General features: G+C 49.6%; 1 protein-coding gene across 8 annotated transcripts in view; it reads left to right on the top strand.

Moving 5' to 3' along the window:
* Positions 1–2,310: 2,310 nt before the first annotated feature.
* Positions 2,311–19,962, top strand: part of L3MBTL1 (L3MBTL histone methyl-lysine binding protein 1) — a 36,322-nt gene continuing 18,670 nt past the window's right edge. For 2 of the 8 annotated variants that reach the window (XM_059133110.1, XM_059133113.1), the window contains exons 1-7: positions 2,312–3,245; positions 9,441–9,593; positions 9,747–9,973; positions 10,295–10,436; positions 10,700–10,853; positions 10,983–11,115; positions 11,740–11,824. In XM_059133110.1, coding sequence (XP_058989093.1) covers positions 2,675–3,245; positions 9,441–9,593; positions 9,747–9,973; positions 10,295–10,436; positions 10,700–10,853; positions 10,983–11,115; positions 11,740–11,824 — 1,465 coding nt within the window. In that variant the 5' untranslated portion in view covers positions 2,312–2,674. Of the gene's footprint in view, positions 3,246–9,440; positions 9,594–9,746; positions 9,974–10,294; positions 10,437–10,699; positions 10,854–10,982; positions 11,116–11,739; positions 11,825–19,962 lie in introns of all 8 variants that reach the window. The other 6 variants (XM_059133117.1, XM_059133115.1, XM_059133112.1 and 3 more) reach the window with 5 other exon arrangements.

The raw sequence follows: 19,962 nt of genomic DNA, 5'->3' as shown, positions 1-19,962 counted from the left end.
CCGATGTGATGATACAGCAAGGTGATGGCTGTTTGTGAAGCCAGGAAAACTTCACTAGACATGAAATTTGCAGCGCCTTGGATGTTCCAGCATCCAGAACTGGGAGAAATAGGTTTCTGTTGTTGTAAGCCATAGTCTTGTCTGGTGTTCTGTCCTAGTAGCCCGAGTGCACTAGGACATGAAGGTATCTGAAAAATGAAATCAGAAGATGGCCTGGAGCAGATAGAGCCAGAAGAAAGCAACATACTGCCTTGTACAGAGACCAGGATCTTGGATCACCTTTCCTAAGTGGTATTTGTCCCCACTGACAAGCAATTCTTTGGGAAGAAAGTCCTTGAGAGCCAGTAAGAACCAGTTTGGGCTTCTGATCTCCCGAACTACAGGGTAATTTGTGCTTTTCTAAGCCACTAATTTGTTCCACAAAAGTAAATAAGCCTTGATTGAGTGATTCTTTTTTGTTGGCACCTCAGTGTCCTAAGACAGGAATTCTATCGGTATGTTGAGAACAAGGTTCAAATGTTTAGCAGGATGGGGGTAAGGGAAATAGCTGAGGCTCTGGCCCTCACCGAAACAAGTTCTAGCAATTACAAACATAAGCTTCCATTCCCAAAGCCAAATAAAATTTTATCAATGAAGTTCTGAGTAACAAAGCCATGCGTCGGGGAGAGCAAGACCTGAAGCTGATCATGTTTGGGAACTTGGGTCTCCCTTGCCTTTCCCACTATGGACCCACAAATACGTAGTCTGTGTATGAGAAGTGTCCAGTCCTTAACGCTGGTTTCAGTTCATACTACTCCCAGTATTGGCTAGACCTAAGATCCCATCTCCTGCCATTAAGTGTGTGATGAAACCCAAGTCCCTAGCAGCTGGTCCCCATCTCTAATCAATAACCACCTCCAGGACAGGAGAGACACCAGGGCACCCCCACCTCCATGGCTCTGTTTCCCTCTTTTGTTTCTGGCTCTTCCTGTTACCCTTTTCAGCCATGAATTTACTCTTCTTCCTCCTCTGTTTGCTTTTTTTCTTGTAATATTTTACCCACGAATCTGGGGTGTTTATGCTAGAAAAGTCTCCCTATTAGTAAAGTCTGTCAGGTTGTAACCAGAAGGATGTTCACATTGAACAAAAAGGGCACATTTTAATGATTTTCCTAAATAGACTGCCTCAATGGTGAATTCTGTAGAAACAGATGTGGGCTTAACAATTTTCCCAGTGCTTCTGTTAACATTTCAAACAAATTTGGGTCCATTCTTTGGTAGAAGTTCAACTTGGAGTAGACAGTGGAGGTTTTTGACTTGTACAAGAGGGCTCTGTCACTTGAGGGAAGGACAGGACTTGCTTCCTTGCTCCTAAAGGCATACTGGAACAGCGGAACAAAGGGTGGCCTTAGGAGAAGCCACCATCCCCAAATCCCATCAGCTTGGGAGGAGCTCTCCATCCCTGAAGATGTTCAACAAAGCGAGACTACTGAAAGTGCTAGGACCACCTGTTAAGACTGTTAATGGGCAGAACAATGATGTCTCAGCAATTCCTGTTGGTTCCTGCATCCTGCTAGCTCAGATTCCACTTGTCTGTCTGAATCACTGTAAGACACATTTGTAATTGAGAAGCCATGTGTTTGTGTAGTTTCATCACTTTCTTATAATCCAATACCTAAAATAAATCTTTTGGAAAATCTAGAACAAGCAGTCTGGATAGAGAGGAGAGAAAAAGAGGATGGCTGTGTGTGTATTGGTGTGTATGAAGAGACCACTATTGTTATGGCAACCAGCATCCTCAACTATGCTATTCTGTTCCCAATAATATGAGATGTGATTAAAAATTGACATTGCAGCAAGGAAGAACACATGTAATGCGTTGGTGTAGCAACCAGAATAAAGTCTGCATAAATTTAAACCCGATGATCACAATTTGGGGAATTTGTCTACGATTAATTAGGAATTCTTTTCTCATCTGGACTGAAGTCAGGAGTCTGGAGGTCTGACCTGTGTCCATGACCTTAGGCCAAAGGGACCTCCATGTCCTCTTCTGTAAAATAAGGTATTAGGTTTAATCCTTTTGTGTGGGAGGGGGGCCCCCAGCTCTAGGCTATACCAAGAGTTTCCCTGTTATCTGCATGCAGCGTATTACTAGCAAATATTTATTGAGCACCCACTCAGTATCCAGTTTAGTGCTAAGGATACAAGAAAATGTCTCTTAAAGCTTGCAGTCTCTTTTTTTTTTTTTTTAAGATTTTATTTATTTGAAGGACAGAGATCACAAGTCGGCAGAGAGGCAGGCAGAGAGAGAAGGGGAAGCTGGCTCCCCGCTGAGCAGAGAGCTGATGGGGCACTCAATCCCAGGACTCTGGGATCATGACCTGACCCGAAGGCAGAGGCTTAACCCATTGAGCCACCTAGGCGTCCCGAGCTTGCAGTCTCTTAACCTCTCTAATTACACAAATCTATGTGAAGCTACAGCTGTGTTAAGTGTGAAAGGAGGTATTTTGTGCTATAAGAACCAACAACAGAGATGTAACTAGTTAGATCAAGGATATTTAAGCACAGAGCGGCAGTGACTTGTTCAAGGTAACACCGCAGCGGGAACGATATGCCATGAAGCAGTGAGTCTTTACAAATGGAGAAATGAAGTACCAGGAGGATAAGGTGAGGTCCTCCAGGTCACACTAGAAGCCATGGCAATAGGTCATCTAAACGCAGGCGCGGCTAATGAGGCCCTGTATGCCTGTCAGGGGCTGAATCGGAACCCGCTGCCCTGGGCCTCCTATCCTCTGGCCCCAAAGCCCTTCGCCCCCTCTGGGACCGTTTTCGGACGCTCCCTGGCTCCACTTCTCAAGGGAGGGGATGGAGCTGTCGCGGTGGGAAGGCACTGGACAGCTCAGCGACCCAGCCGGCGTGCGTGCGGGAGCGCAACCCCGTCTTTTGTCACTGACCACTCAGCGGGGGGCCGGCAGGCTCGCTCTTCGGCTCGGCGGGCCCCGCGCCCCCTGCTCGCTGCTGGCCGTGACGCGGACGGCGGAGGGCAGGATGAATCCCCACCCGCCTCGCCTGCGCAGCCCTCTGGTCGCGGCGGGGAGAAGCCACCAGGCCCACGCGGCCGGGCCCGCGCGCCCCGATCCCGCTCTGCGCGCGCTCCGCGCCCCGCGTCCTGCAGGGAGGCGAGCCCGCCCCCTGTGCGCGCAGGCGCGCGCGGCGCGGGTCTCGGACGGCAGCTCGGCGCTGGGCGGCCACGGGCGGGCCTCGCAGGTAGGGAGCCCTCGGCGGGGGCTCGGCCCGGGATGTGGGGCGCCGCCCGCCCTGCCGCCAGTGCCCGGTGCGCGGCCCCAGCGCGCGGCCCATGGCGAACGCCGCCGGCGGGGGGCGCGGGCTGGGGAGGAGAGCAGGGGAGCGGAGCGGAAGGGGTCCGGGCAGAGTGCGGCGGGGCGGGAGCAACGGCAGCGGGGCTGGGGGCCGCGACCGCGAGCGGGGGAGGCGGCGGCTCCGATTTTTAGCGAAATGCAGTCAATTAAGAGTTTTCCATTAATACGACGGAGGGTGTAGAGGGCGGGCTTTGAGGTTTCTTAGGAAATGGGTCATTTGGCAAACTTTCTTTTTCCTACCATTGATTTCCGATTTTTATAACGGGAAATGGGATTATTACTATTTTGCCATAAAGAGAAAGAATAAAAAGAATTCCGCCATTTTGGCGTCTTAAAAAGTAACCGTTGCGCGGAATTGACGGGTCAGTGGCCGCCCCACCCGCAGCCCTGTGTGCTGGTTCCCCGAGGGCTCGCGGGCGGTGGTCCCGACCCGGAGCGGCTTGCCCCGCCTCCCGCGTCCCGGCCGCAGCTGCGGGGGGGGGGGGTTGGCCCCAAGTTTGCGGCGCTCTGTCAGACCCGGGCTCTGAGTGTGTGTCGCTCCCCATCCCCAACCCCTATAGCCAGGGCTTTTATTGAGCGTCTGTTGTATACGAGGCCTTGAAGGGCAGGCGGTTGGGAGGAACCTTAGCAGAGAGACGACGAGAAAATAAACAGGGACATCCTCATGCAATAAATATTTATTGAACATATGCTATGGGCCGGACACCGCTCTGGCCCGGGGACCCAAATGGGTATTTTGGGTTAGGTTCCTTGGAACCAGACTCCCAGAGGGAGATGTGAGCGCAGGTTTACTGGAGTGCCCTTGCGAATATCACCTGTAGGACAGGGAAGACAGCAAGGTGGTGGGCAGAAGTTAAACAGCCAATGGCCTGGGACAGGCCCCAGCCTGTCCCAGGGGAAGCTCTGGAGTGGACAAGGGAGGGCGCTGCTGACATAATCTCAAATTGAGGCTAGGGGGCGAGGTCTTCATTCCCCTTATCAGCTGGTCTAACAGGATGGCTGCTTCCAGGAGAGGGCACTTGGGCGAGGCAGCTCCCCTGGCTAAGGGCAGTTCCCAGAGAAGCTGAGGACTGCCCCCTGACAACCTGCAGGGCAGCTGGGACCTCCCACTTTATCCCCTCCTCCCGGAGTCCCTGAACAGCTTGGGGAGGGGTGGATCGAATTCCAGCCCCTAAGGCAAGAATGGCTAAACCTTTTATGAATTTCAGTACCATTGTTTCTTACACTGTTGACCACTTTTTACTCCCAGCTCTCTGATTCATTCATGCACTGCCGATTTGAGCGGGCCTGTCAGGCTTTTCGCACATCGGCAGCTTTGTTCCATCCCTGGGGGAGACAGACAAGTTAATGCATAGTTAGACTGTGGTGGAGTGGAGTACAGCCGAGGGGATGATTAACTTTGTTTGGGGGTGGATTCTGGGAAAGCTCAGAGAAGAGGTGTCACTCAAGCTGGATCTGGGAGGCTGCTTGAGATATTTCCAGACCTATGGGATGTGGAGAGGTGTGTGCAGAGGACAGAGGAGTGGGGTTCTGAGGGTGTGATCAGGCCGTAGGGTAGGAGTAGATGGCTTCCTAGCACGTGGCTGGGGCCTGGGAGCCATTGCAGACTGGTTGTGCTGCTGTATGTACCGAGTGAGACGATGTTTATGAAAATGCTGCATGAGCTGCAAACACAAGGGGTGGCAGCGGGAGAGGAAGAGTGAATTCAGATCACAGAGAAGGCAGGTACGGGCCTCAGAAAAACTCATGGTCTAGCTGGGGAGGATGGACACGGAAGCAGTGGGTGCCGCGAGCCAGGAGGCCACAAGTAGGTGTGATGGGTCCCAACAGCTCAGATGCACCAGCTCCTCTTTCCTCCTGCATATTTAAGGACTTGTCTTCTAGAATTATTCTTTTCCCCTTCACTGACCGTTTTTTCCTCTCTGTAGGCTCATTTTCATCAAATACAAACATGCTCTAATATCTCCTATTTAAACAAACCAGGGGCGCCTGTGTGGCTCAGTCTGTTAAGCCTCTGCCTTTGGCTCAGTTCATGATCCCAGAGTCCTCGGATGGAGTCCCCGCTTTGCTCTTTGATCAGTGGGGAGCCTGCTTCTCTTTCTGCCTCTGCTTGCCACTCTGCCTGCTTGTGTGCGCTCTCTCTCTCTCTCTAACAAATAAATAAATAAAATCTTTAAAAAACAACAACAAACACACCACGCCCCTTCCTTGAGACCACATCACTCTCCAAACAGCCGTCCCCCAATTCCATGCATTCCTCTTGATATCACAGCTCACTTCCCTATCTTTCATTCTTCTGTGAGGCGCAAACTTTATTATCAGTTTTCTCCACTAGAATGTAGAGTCTGTGGCAGAGGGCAGAGGTTTTTGTCTGTTTTGTTCAGTGACAAATCTGCATTGCCTAGAACAGTAACTGGTGCATAGTAGGTGTTCAGTAAACATTGAGCTAATCCAGGATCCCTCTCTAGAACCCACTCCAATTTGGTTTATGTGTCCACAGCTCCTCCGAAGTGACTCCTTTGGTCAGTGGTCAGATCTCAAGATCTGACTTGATCTGTCAGGGGCATTTCACACTGAGCAGTCCCACGGTCCTGAAACTTTCCTCCTGTGTCCTCCAGAAGTTCAGACTCTTCTGGATTCCCTCTGACTTGAAGGCAGGCTCTTTTACCAGATCTTCCTCTTCCCAACCTATAAATCTTGGTGAGCTCCAAAGCTCCTACCTGTTTCTTTATACTCAGTTCTGTGCTTTTCAATGCCAGCTATCCACAACGCCTGTCCAGTTTACATCTCCAACCCAACTTCACCCCTTATTTCTACAATATGTTTCGTGAGAGCACTTTTGTCTGGTTTGAGACTGTATTCCCAGAGCACAGAATGGAGCTGACACCTAGTTGCCCTCCAGTGTTTGCTGAAACAACGACAACAACCCTGAGCAGAAGGCCATTCCCCTGGCCTCCCTTTCTGGACATCCCCAAAACATGTGAGAGGTTCTGAAACAGGAACAGAGTTCTTCCAGGAGTAACCACATGCACTCTCAGTGACTGCCAAGGTTTTGAATAAAAAGATTGACTCTATCTAAAAGAACTTAAAAGTGGTCCAAGTACATCATCTGTGAAAAGCAAAATAATTAGAATTGAAATTCAGGGAATTCTATTTTACAATCTTAACAAAGGGAAACACACCTTGGTTTGAGTATTGCCTTCATTAATCAGGTTATATATCTAGTCTTCACCTACCTGATGATATAATACAGAGGATGGACTCTCTGTTTTAGAGAGGAAAAGCTGGAAAGTAAACGAGTGCACAGGAACAGCAGGTGGGAGGAGGTGGGAGAGAGAGCAGCCCCCTCTGCTAGCAGGCAGCTTCTATGTTACCAGAAGTGACCCAGCTCCCTGGAATTTCTTTTTTTTTAAAGATTTTTATTTATTTATTTGACAGAGATCACAAGTAGAGTGAGAGGTAGGCAGAGAGAGGTTGGGGAAGCAGGCTCCCTGCTGAGCAGAGAGCCCGATGCGGGGCTCGATGTGGGGACTCGATCCCAGGACCCTGAGACCATGACCTGAGCCAAAGGCAGAGCCTTAACCCACTGAGCCACCCAGGCACCCCTGGGATTTCTGTTAAAAGGGAGTGAATTGGTGTTTGTTGAAGACCTGCTGCTACCAAGACTTTACCTGTTTTTTACATGTGATATTCACTAGAACCCTTTGAGACAGATATCATTTCTGTATTTATTTTACACACGAGGAAACTGAGGCTTCAGTCAGGTAAGTTTCTTACTCAGAGCCCCATGAGTTAAGCTCTGGAGCTGTTTCTTTTTCTTTCTTTCTTTCTTTTTTTTTTTTTTTAAGATTTTATTTGTTTGACAGAAATCACAAGTAGGCGGGGGGGGGGGGGGGGGCGGGGGGCGGGGAAGCAGGCTCCCTGCTGAGCAAAGAGCCCTATGCGGGGCTCCATCCCAGGACCCTGAGATGATGACCTGAGCCGAAACCAGAGGCTTAACCCACAGAGCCACCCAGGCACCCCTGGAGCTGAGTTTCACACTGTCTTAAGTCTGTCTTGAGCTGAGGCCATGTTTTCCTTTAACTTAATGCCACAAGCCATTGTTAAGGACTGTCAACACCTTAAAGCAACCAGGAATCAATCACACACCCAGAGCTTTTTATTAACACGTTGAAATTACTGAAATCCAACACAGATTTATTTAGCACCTACTGTGTGTAGGCATTGTTCCAGGGGCTGGCTCTATAGCAGGGAACAAGACGGATTAAAGTCTTTGCCTTCATGGAACTTAGATTTCTATAGGGATGACTAATGACACACAAATAAGTAAATGAAGATCATTACTGATTATAATGAAGGATGCAAAGGAAAGAAACACAATAATGGGATGAGCAGTAGTGGCATGGGTGAGGGGTGTGCTGCTTAAACTGAGTGGCCAGGAAAGACCTCTTCTGAGGAGATGACCACTGAGCTGAGGCCTGGAGCATGGAAAGCAGGTAGCCAAGCAGAGAGCTTGGGGAGGAGCATTCTAAGCAGAGTTTAGAACAAGGATCAAGGGCTCTGCAGTGAACATGTTTATTAGTGAGTAGAAGGAAACCAATATTTGTCAGGGGTGGAGAACAGGTGGTGGACGATGAGGTCAGAGGAACACAGGGGTCAGATTCTATAGGGTAAACCTCTTTGATTTTATTCTAAGGGCAGTGGAGAACCATGGAAGAATTTTAGGTAGGGAAATTATGTGATTTGGTTTACATCTTTTTTTCTTTTAAGATTTTTATTTATTTTTTTGACAAAGAGAGAGAGAGAGAGACAGTGAGAGAGGGAACACAAGCAGGGGGAGTGGGAGAAGAAGAAGCTTCCTGCTCAGCAGGGAGCCCGACGTGGGGCTCCATCCCAGGACCCTGGGATCATGACCTGAGCAGAAGGCAGATGCTTAACCACTGAGCCACGCCCCTGTTTTACGTTTTTAAAGCTTTCTCCTACTGGAGAATAAACTGTAGGAGGCAGGAGGCAGTTTCTGAAGTCCAAGGAGGGCTGATGGGAGTTGGGACTTGCAAGGCAGCAAGGAGATGGAGAGAAGTCAGACTCTGAGAGGTGTTTTGCAAATAGAGGCGACAGGCCAATTATATTATCTATAAAGTTTTGCTGTCCAGTACAGTAACTATGGCCACTGTGACTATTTAAATTTTAATTTGAATCAAGATTTAAAAAATTCAGTTCTTCATTCACACTAGCCACATTGCAGGTGCTCAGGAACCACATGTGGCTAGTGGCTACTAGTGTGTTGGACAATGTAGGCATAAGACATTTACATCATCACAGAAAATTCTCCTGGACTGGTAAGCCACTAGGGCAGTGGCCAATACGTTTTAGGAGTTAAGTAAATGATAGGTATTTATTAAGTATAGTTGTTACATCATTAGGTCTTTTTTCCCCATATATTTACTTATCCACCCACCTCTTTATTAAATACTTTCTTGCCCTTGCTTTATTATATGGAAGAGTCATGCACTATCTGGGTTCTCCAAGAGCACGTCTTTGCTTTTCACATGTGTGCGTTTGTTCAGCGGACCTTCTAGTGCTCACTCTGTGCTTAGGGTTGGAAGGATTGTGGCCAGGGGGCATCAAAGAATGTGATTGGGAAAATGACCTCCCAGGAAAATGGACCTTAAGAGTGAGAGTGAGTTTGGTACTTGAGGGCTCTAAGTCCCCACAGGAAGAAGAGTCTAGTGGGGCTGGAGGTGGGGCTTGAGAAGAGGGGAGTTTGGACTTAGCCTGAGCTCTGCATTGACGCTGGCCAGACAGAACCTTGGCCTGAGACCTACTCCCAGAGTCAGTGGTGCACCTGTACATCACAGTTTACAAAGCACCCTCACACATGCCCATCTTCCCGTCCGGGGGAGAGGCAGGGCCTGGCCAGAGCCCTCACCTGGGTGACCTGGTTAGAACCAGGAGCCAGACTTAGTGTTGGTCTCCTAAGAAACCGTGCTCTCCTCAGGGCTGAGGCTTTTCTCTACAGGGTGACCAGCTCCTCCTCAAAGAAGGCTCTTCCCTCCCTGATCACCGTGGGGGTCGTGTTCAGCTTGTAGGCCTACCAGGATGGAGGGGAATGCCGAAATGGAGATGCTGAGGACACTGAAGGGGCCCTCCACAGGAGAGGTCAACGTGCACCTGGTGGCCAGAGACAGCCCAGGTTCCAGCTCTCACCTGCCCGCTACCGCCTTCATCATCCCAGGTGGGCCAAGCCAGGGGCCTGGGGGGAGGAGCAGCCCCACACCTGCCTAAGCAGGTGTGGATCCCGCGAAGGACATACTTTCACCTGCCTACACACACGCATGGGCCAGGGCCGCCAGGCTCACCTGTGTCATGTCTGTGTATTTGTTCGTAGCCGGCTCGGCCACCCTTGGCCTGCCCAGCAGTGCCCTGGATGTTTCCTGTTTTCCACGGGAGCCCATCCATGTGGGCACTCCGGAGCGAGTGGCGGGCAGCGTACCTGTCACGGCCACCGTTCTGCCGCAGTTAAGCCCCGGGCCTGCGGCCAGCTCCGGTGCCACCTCAGTGCGGCTCCTGGAGTGGACGGAGGCCGCGGCCCCGCCTCCTGGGAGCGGCCTTCGGGTCAGTGTCTGTGGGGATTGGCGGAGGGGCCGGTGAGGGGCACTTGTGGGGCGGGGCCAGCGGGCAGCAGGCGGGGCCCGAGGGGAGGGAGGAGGAAGGAGCCCGCGATGGAGGGTTCTGGGGTGCGGCTTTGACAGAGGGACTCTAGGGGCATGGCTTGGGTGGAGGCGCTGGGAGTCTGGCGGGCTGCCGGGGGCGTGGCTTGGAGCGAGGCTCCCGGAGCCGAGCCTTGCGGAGTAAGGCGGCGGGAGAGGACCTTGCGGGTCGGAGGTGGGTCGAGGGCGTGCGGGAGTCCCGTCCTCAGACCCTCCCACGCTGCAGTTCCGGATAAGCGAGTACGCACCGCTGAACATGGTAGGAGCGGAGCAGCCCCCGAGCCCAGAGCTACGGCCCGAAGGTGTGGCCGAATATGAAGATGGCGAGGCCCCGGCGGGAGGTGGCGATGTGGGCACCCAACAGCCGGGTAGGAACCCCCAGTCCCCAGGCTGGGGCCCTGCCCGGGTGGGGCATGGCCCGAGCTCCCTAAGGAGTATTCATGGGGCTGCAGGGGGAGGTTGGGGTGGGTGACCTGGGTTCTGCCGGTGCACCCAGAGGTTGGTCCTGAGATGGCAAAAACTGTTGGGGGGAAGGTCCCGGGGAGCCTGAGGGGGCGTGAGCTCCGAGGTGGGCGGAGCCCGAGTGTGGTTGTGATGGATGGGCGGCCTGAGGCCCCTTTGGCCTCCACAGCGGACCTCCCCCAGGATCCTCCAGAAGATTCCCCACAGGATCCCCCAGAAGATGATGGCACCTGTCAGTGCCAGGAGTGTGGACCTCAGCAAAGCGCGGTTCCAGATCCTGCTGGTTCCTCCAATGATGACTGCCCGCCGCTGTTCCAAGAGCGGTAAGGGGGAGGGGATTGCACCCCTACTTGCTCTGCTTTAGGGATCCCATTCCCCCTGTTCTGGGCTTAGGAGAGGGACTGGGTGGTGTAGGGTGGGTGGTTCTTTCTCTCAGGCCATCTGTCCCTCAGGTCAGTCATAGTGGAGAACTCCTCCGGTCAGAACTCCTGCACCAGCGCTTCTGAGCTTCTCAAACCCATGAAGAAGAGGAAGCGCAGGGAATACCACAGCCCATCAGACGAGGAGTCAGAGCCTGAGACCTTGGTAGGAAGAGGGCTGTGGGGAGGGGAAGGGGAGGCTAGAGGCTACACGTCTATTCCCACTATCCTCTCCATCAATCAAGGCTGTGGGGCAGGGCCAGAGAAGACACATGATGACTCACTCATCCTATTTTGGGGTCCCGTTTTTAACTCAGGTCCTGTACAGGGTTAGAGGAAAATGATTAAATCACCTTCCCGCTTTTCTGGAGCTCCCATCTCAGTCTAGCGTCAGGGCTAAGTCACATTCACATACACCAGCACCCAAGGAGATGAGTAGGCAGATGGAAAGCTCCATCACTGGAACCCCGTCACGAAGCCAGAGGCAGAGAAGCTGGAAGAGACAGAGCATGAAAATTCCAGTGGACAAGTAAGATCAACACACAGCTGGTCTGAGGAATGGAGGGGACTGTAGTCAGACTGTGTAACCAGGGGCTGTATGGTCATGTGAGTTTGTGCCCACGTGGTAGGGGGTTGCTCACTGGAGCCATGCTCCTGCTGGTAATCTAGAAGAGATTCCACTTGTTTGGGGGCAGAATACCATGTGACCAGAGAGCCAGGCGGGGGCCTGGAATAAGTCTGGGGCTTCACTCCAACCCGTGAGGACAGGAATGAGGCTTGCCTTCCACAGGAGAAGCAAGAAGAAGGAAAGGATCCAGAGGGACAGCCGGCTGCTAGCACCCCAGAGAGTGAGGAGTGGAACAACAGCCAGTCTGGTACGGTGGTCTCCGTGTGTGTCTGCATTGCTGTAATGTGTGTATACGTCTTTGGAGGTGTGAGGCTGGAAGTATGGGTTACGTATGTGGTGGCGTGTTGTACATATAGAGATAAGTAGAAATTAGTGTATGTGTGAGGGAAAGAGAGAAAAATGAGACACGATGTTTCTGGTTTACACGTTAGTATATGTGTTTGCAGACGAATTGTATCATGTGCTAGCCAGTCGTGAATAGGCCTCACAGCCAGGCTCGGAACCCAAAGACTTAAGCAGCTTTTAATGGCATCACATGGCATGGCTTCCCCTTGGTGGTGTGAGCAAGTTTGTGCTGGCCGTTGGTCTGTCCTTGCTATCTGAGCCCCCATTCTGGCCTTCTGGTTCTTAAAAAAAGGGGGAAAGAAAGGCCATTTATAGTCATCTCTGGCCCTCAGGCCTTCTCCATTTCCACGTGACAGCAGTCAGCTGGAGCTGAGTAACATTCATCACACTTGTAATCACATAGGTACTGTATATCAGCTTGTTTAATGTCTATCTTCCTCCCTCAAAACTGAATTTATTTGATTAATCATTGTATCCCCGGTGCTTAGCTCAGCGACTGGTATTACGTAGACTCTCAGTGTTTGCTCGGTTCAGGAATGCATGAGGTATGTGTTGGTGATTCCGCTCGGACTGTGGCGTAGTTGCCTGAGTGACTGTCCTTCCTGTCTCAGGAGAGCCAGAGGATGAGGTGAGTTCTTAGGACATTCTGCCTTGATGGATCCAGTACCAGCCAGAGGAACCCAGTCTATGTCCTGGGCTCCGAACTCTGCAGTGCCTGTTAGAAGTTCTGCGCACTGCAAGCAAACCACATTTTCACTGTTGTCTCTCAACCCAAGGCTCTCACATCAGAAGCCGAAAACATAGCTCTCGTTGGTTTATGGCTTCTTAAGTCTTACCTAGAAGAAGGAGACAGTCCAACCACCCAAGACAGTGGCTCAGCTGCTCTTACTTAGGGAATCCATTCATTAATCAGCATTCTTTTAGTTGGGTCCTGTTGGCCAGTATGGTTATCTTTTGATTCATACCTCTTGCCATCTCAACGGTAAATAAACTTTGGTGTGGCATTGATTTCTGGATACTTTCCTCCTTGTGTCTTTTTTCCTTTGTCCAAGGGAAGCTACTCTATCAGTTGGCAGGAGTTTGCATGTATGGCTCAGTTTTTTTCCAGTTGTTTTTGGGGTCTTTTGGCAGAAGAATCTGGCATGAGGGGTAGGGGTAGCAGGGTTGTTTGAGTGTCCTGTGTGTGTGGAGAATTCACGTTATAGCTACACTCTGGCAGTTGGATGGCGAGCTCCTGGGTTCATGCTGAACGGCCTGATGTGTCTAGTCCTGACAGAATGTTCCAGTAGTTCATGAGTTAGAGCCTTGTAACTCATGTATGCACTTGGACTCTCTCTCTCTCTCATGTATCCACATTACGTTTTCAACGGCTGCTTCGTGTAAGGAATCTTTCCAACACACCGTGGTTAAAGTCTTCACAATATAAGTCGTTATTAATAGCTATTTTGATATTCTTGCGTCATCTCTCATTCTGCTGACGTCCAGATCAGGTATCTGTGGTGGCGTTCTTTGGAGTCAACCTGTTACAGCCTTTTCAGATTCAGAGCAGCCCCCCAAAATTCCTGTTCTGTCTCCCTTTAGTTACCTCAGACATATGTTTTTGCCCATTCTTTTTTTTTTTTTTTTTAAGATTTATTTATTTTTTTTCGAGAGGTGGAGGGGCAAAGGGAGAGGATGAGAGAGAATCTCAGGCAGATTCCCTGCTGAGCACGGAGCCCAGTGCAGGGCTCGATCTCACAACCCCGAGCATGACCTGAGCCAAAATCCAGAGCTGGACGTTTAACCAACGGAGCCACCCGGGCACCCCACATTTTTATCCATTCTGAATTGGGTTGTTTATCTTCTTCCTATTCTTTATATATTCAGCATATAAGTCCTTTGTCATATGTATATGTTACAAATATTTTCTCCCACTCTGTGGCTTGTTTTTTCCTTTCTAAATGATGGTTTTTGAGGAACTGAATGTTTTCATTTTGATGATGTCGACTTTATCCATTTTAAGCAGTTAGTGCTTCATACATAACTTTACAAAGTAGTGTCGAACAGCTTTATTGAGATGGAATTCACATACCATGTAATTCACCCATTTGACTTATACAAATTCAGTGTTTTTAGTGTATCCATGGAGTTGTGCAACCATCACCACATTCAGTTTTAAAGCATTTTCATCATTCCAAAAAGAAGCCCTGTACCCATGAGCTGTCATTCCCCCCAAACCACCATCCTCCTGTAGTCCTAGGCAACCCCAAGTTCATTTTCTGTGGATATGATTTGCCTGTTCTGGACATTTCACATAAGTGGGATCATCTAATACATGGCCGTGTGTGACAGGCTTCTTTCACTTAGCCCCGTGTTTGTTGTTGTTGTTGTTTGTTGTTTTTTCTTTTATTTGACAGACAGAGATCACAGGTAGGCAGAGAGGCAGGCAGAGAGAGAGGAAGAGAAGCAGGCTCCCTGCTGAGCAGAGAGCCCAATGCGGGGCTCGATCCCAGGACCCTGGGATCATGACCTGAGTCGAAGGCAGAGGCTTTAACCCACTGAGCCACCCAGGCGCCCCTTAGCCCTGTGTTTTAAAGGTTTATCCACATTGTAGCATGCATCAGTATCTCATCCCTTTTTACTGCTGAAGGATAGTCCATTGTATGGTTGTATCACACTTTATTTGTCAATCGATGGGTATATGGGTTCCTTCCACTTCAGGGCTATCATGAGTAATGCTGTGTACAAGTTTTTGTTTGTTTGTTTTTAATTTTTTTTATTTCTTTATTTGACAGAGAGAGATCACAAGTAGGCAGAGAGCCAGGCAGAGAGAGAGGAGGAAGCAGGCTCCCTGCCGAGCAGAGAGCCTGATGCGGGGCTCGATCCCAGGACCCCGGGATCATGACCTGAGCCAAAGGCAGAGGCTTGAACCCACTGAGCCACCCAGGCGCCCCTGTGTACAAGTTTTTGTGTGGATATGTTTTCATTTTTCTTGGGTATGCACCCAGGACTGAATTGCTGGGTCATGTGGTAACTCTACGTTTAGCTTTTTTTTTTTACGTTTAGCCTTTCAAGGAGCTGCTAGGCTGTTTCCCAAAGTGGCTGTGCCGTTTTCTCTCCCCCACCCCAGCAGCATATGAGGGTCCTTTTATTCACACCCTCATCAGTGCTTGCTGTTGTCTTTTTTTTTTTTTTCTAAGATTTTATTTTTTATTTATTTATTTGACAGTCAGAGATCACAAGTAGGCAGAGAGAGAGGAGGAAGCAGGCTCCCTGCTGAGCAGAGAGCGGGATGCGGGGCTCAATCCCAGGACCCTGAGATCATGACCTGAGCCACCCAGGCGCCCTTATCTTTTTTTATTATAGCCATCCGGGTGGGTGTGAAGGGGTAGCTCACTGTGGTTTTGATTTGCATTTCCCTGATGACTAATGGTGGTGAGCATCTTTTCATGTGCTTATTAGCCATGTATATATTTTCTTTGGAGAAAGAAAGTTTATTCAGAGCCATGCCATTTTTTAATGACATAGAAGAAACATATTTTTTTAATCAAAATACAAGGAATCCCTTACAGAGCTGGGGAACAAATTGGGAATGAGCGTGGGATTTAGTATAAGTCATTAATCAGTATGACTCTTCTAGATGCTTTTTAACTGAGGTCCCTAGTCCAAATTTACATGCAAAATTCTGTGAATTGTTGTTTATTTTTCTGGGGAGATGGTCCATGGCTTTCATTAGGTTTTCAGAAGGTCCATTTATATTTACTGGAAACTGAAGGCCAGGTAAAAAGTAAACCATATCATTTTGGAGCTCACGCTCTTCAGTTCTGTGTTACCAGTGGAAAGTCTGGCTAGAACCATTTGTGAATTCTCTCTATGTTTTTCCTTTTCTTTCTTTCTCTTTTTTTAAATGTTTTTTCTTTTTAAAATTTTCTTTATTTATTTGTGGGGCACCTGGTGGCTCAGATGGTTAAGTGTCTGCCTTCGGCTCAGGTCATGATCTCAGGGTCCTGGGATTGAGCCCCGCATTGGGGTCTCTGCTCAATGGAGAGCCTGTTTTCCCCTCTCTCTCTGCCTGCCTCTGCCTACATGTGATCTCCCTCTCTCTGTGTCAAATAAATAAATTTTTAAAAACCTCTTCGTAAAAAAAGATTTTATTTATTTGAGAATGAGAGAGAGAAAGCATGAGAGGGTGAGGGTCAGAGGGAGAAGCAGACTACCTGCTGAGCAGGAAGCCTGATGTGCAACTCGATCCCAGGACTCCAGAATCATGACCTGAGCTGAAGGCAGTTGCTCAACCAACTGAGCCACCCAGGTGCCCCAACAAATTCTCTCTACTTAAATGACTGAAGAAGTGCCAAAGAAGCTTCCTAAGAGATTGAGCAGAAAGAGAGAAAATCAGGGGGAATTACTGTATTTCGAGGGATCCACCATTGAGGAGCAGGGTTGGGGTCAGAGACAGAAGAACCACTAATGGCAAAAGAAGAGGAGGAAGATATAGCTAAGAGAGCACGGCAAGAAGGAAATGCGCAGATGGAAGGGGTGTTGGTAGCACATGGAGTTCAAGAGAGTTGAGGAATGAGAAAAAGTCACTGGACTGTGGCTCTGGTGACTTGAGAACAACTTCACTAGTGCGCAGAGGTGGGCCTGAGACTGGGTGATGCAGGAGGAAGTGTGTCAGAAGGATGTAAAGTTGTTCATAATACCCTCTTATCTTTTAAAGTCTGCAGGATATGTGGTGATATCCCTTTTTTTTATTTCTCTTAATACTATGCATGCCTTCTCCCTTTGTTTCTTTTTTTCCCCCAGCTCTATTGAGATAGAAGAGTTCAGACTAAGCAAAACACAGTACTAGCACTTAGAAAACTTGTAGTCTGATGTCAGGGTGAGATGTATGAACAGGTAGTTACCATGCAATGGTAGAGTAAGTGTTGTGTTTGAGATGTGTAGGTACGAAGGACCGTCACAGAACAAACTGCCTCATATAGTCAAGGAGGGCTTCATGGGGTAGGTAGGTGGGGTGACATTCCATCTCTGCATCCATCTGTCCACGCATCCAAGCATCCATGCATTCAGTCATCCGTACATCCATGTATGCATATATCCACCCTTCTGGTCATCCATTTAACAAACATTCGGTGATCATCTTTCTGTGTAAAACCCTGTGCTAGGTGCCAGAGCTATGGCTGGGTCTTGAAGGATGAGAAGAAGATGGGATGGGACAGGATCTGTGGTAAAGGGATAGGATGGGCGGGATCTATGAGGGCGAGAGATTAGGGTGCGCACATCCGCAGAAGCACCCAGGGTCATGGAAACGCATGATCAGGCTAGTTCACAGAGAGCTCCGTATGCTGCAGAAAGATGTCTGGATTTTTTAAATTTTTTTTGGTTGTAAATCAAAAGCCATCATGGACTTTAAAGCAAAGAAATAAACTGGTTTTATTTTAGAGCTTTTCTGGTAATAGACTGAATCTAAGGCAGAGAGATCAATCCAGAGGCTCTTGGACCAGGTTCAAAGCCAGACGAACAGTGAGCACGGAGAGGTGGGGATAGTTGGAGAGCCAGGTAGAGCTGGAGTCAACAGGTCTCAGGGACTGAAGGATACTTGGGGGTGAAAAGAGAGACCTGGGGGCGCCTGGGTGGCTCAGTGGGGTAAGACTCTGACTTTGACTCAGGTCATGATCCCAGGGTCCTGGGATCGAGCCCCGCATCGGGTTCTCTGCTCAGCATGGACCCTGCTTCTCCCCCTCTCTCTGCCTGCCTCTCTGCCTACTTCTGCCTATTTGTGATTTCTTTCTCTCTGTCAAATAAATAAATAATCTTTAAAAAAAAAAAAAAAGAAAAAAGAAAAGAAAAGAGAGACCTGAAGGATCCCTCCCAAGTCCGTGCCTTATGTGGCTGGTTGAACGGATGCCACGGACTGAAATAGACTGCACCAAGAAGGCCAGAGAAGCAACGAGCTTAGTTTTGGACAGCCTGGGCTAGCCAAAGAAAGTGCTAGCCGAGAGCGCTAAGGTCTAAGGAAGCAGGAGTAAGCAAAGGAGCATTTCTGGAAGTCAAGAGAGGATCAGGACCATAGGGAGTCTGTACCATACCTTGGGACACCTCGTAAAAAGTGCGCTTTCTGAGCAGACCCAATTAGAAAAAGGCAACCTGAGTAGACAGCAACACGGCTCCGCAAGGAACCCCAGTTGAATGTCAGCCCACATTTACCCTCCTGGCTGGGTGTCTGTGTGCAGCACACAGACCGCACACCCATACCCAGGAGCTTTGGGACTTCTCTGGTCTGGAGGTTGTACCTAATAGCTCAGCCCATTGTTCACCATGGAAGACAGATGCAGGCAACTGGAGGAGGCTGAGGTTTTGGTCAGGGAGGGGAGGTCTAATCAGGACTGAAAGGTTTAGTAATCAGGCCCCTTTTCTAATGGATTCTGGATAATTTCTTTTCTTTTCTTTTCTTTTTTTTTTTTAAGATTTTTATTTATTTATTTGACAGACAGAAATCACAGGTAGACAGAGAGGCAGGCGGGGGGGGGGGGGAAGCAGGCTCCCCGCCGAGCAGAGAGCCTGATGTGGGACTCGATCCCAGGACCCTGAGATCATGACCCGAGCCGAAGGCAGCGGCTTAACCCACTGAGCCACCCAGGTGCCCCTGGATAATTTCTTTTCTCATCTGTGAAAAGGATTACTATGAATCCTACCTTTTTCCTCAAGGCATTGTATGAGGAATAAAGGGGTCCGTGGATGTGAAGTCGCTGAGGCATCCCTGTACCCCTGGTTTCTGGCACCAGCCCTGTCACACAGGAGGTCCCACTCAGTGGTAAAGGAATGGTTAAGGTTAATGGAAGTGGCATTTGAGAACAAACTGCGCCGTCTGTATACTTATTATGCATCATGACTAGTGAGAGAATCCAGATAATTAAAGAGCCAATGACAAGGTTGGGGGTTGGGAGGCCAAGGGACAGAAGATGAAGTCAGAGGCCTCTGCTGTAGCACGGGGGTCTTTGGACTCAGCCACTTTGGGGTACGGCCAACAGACAATGAACTTGGGAGTTCGGACCAAGGAGGGGCAGAGGTGCCTGAGGGGAGAAATCATACAAGTGGCTCATGTTAGGGTGAGGAAAAGAGTAGAGAAGAATGTCATCTCATCTCTAGAGAGAAAGGGATGGGTGCTGGGAAGGGCTAGTGATAGAAGTGGCGATTTGGAAAAAGTGGGGAGATATTATCCAGGATGATGTGGAACTAGTGGCGAGAGACAGAGAAACTGTCCCGAAGACTGGGGTCCCGAAGCCTGCTCTCTCCCCTGGCATGTTCAGGAAGTCTGGAGAAAGGCCAAGTGGAAGAAGCAAGGCTTTCTTGATGGAGCACAGTAGGTGATGTGTTCTTGGAACAATCTAGATTTCACTCAGGACAGAGGATGTGCTCTGTCTGGTGTGTCCCTGTGGGTGTCTGAGAGTTTGATGATGAAGAAAATCCTTGCTCTGGCCCAGCTGGGTCAGGCTCAGCCCAGTGACCCCAGACCTTAGGTAGCTCCCGGGGAGGAGCTTCTAGCCACCTAGGTTCCAACTAAAGAAAAAAGCGTCTTTGTGAGTGACAGAGCCCTCCATATCTGAATGACCCAGGGCAGTTGCCAAATGGGCCAGAGCATGGCAGAGCTAGAATCCAGGTCAGACAGACCAGGGGGGCCCTGGGAATCCAGAAACTCAAGACCAGATTTTGCATTTCGTGAGGATCTTTTATTCCCAGCATCTCATTTACTCCTCCCAACGACTCCCTGTGGTAGATGAAGTCGTTTGCATATTGCAGATGACAAAATGGGGGGGGGCAGAGAAGTTACTAGAAGAAGCTGGAGCTGTTTACCCAAGGGACATGAATTGATTTTTGCAAGTAGTTGCCTCTTTCATTGTCCGTGGCCTTCAGTTGAAGGCAGCCCAGGCTGACCTCGTGAGCCTACCTCACAAGTTGCCAGCTGTTCTAGTCTCTAAAGGATGTTTCTCTTCCCTGCTGCTGGCCAGGTCCCCACCACAGGCTAACCTGAAGTTCCTTCAGGGGACTTGGTCTCCC

This window comes from Mustela lutreola, chromosome 9, assembly GCF_030435805.1.
Source record: "Mustela lutreola isolate mMusLut2 chromosome 9, mMusLut2.pri, whole genome shotgun sequence".
Classification (NCBI taxonomy): Eukaryota; Metazoa; Chordata; class Mammalia; order Carnivora; family Mustelidae; genus Mustela; species Mustela lutreola.
This window is presented reverse-complemented; position numbering and strand designations above follow the sequence as displayed.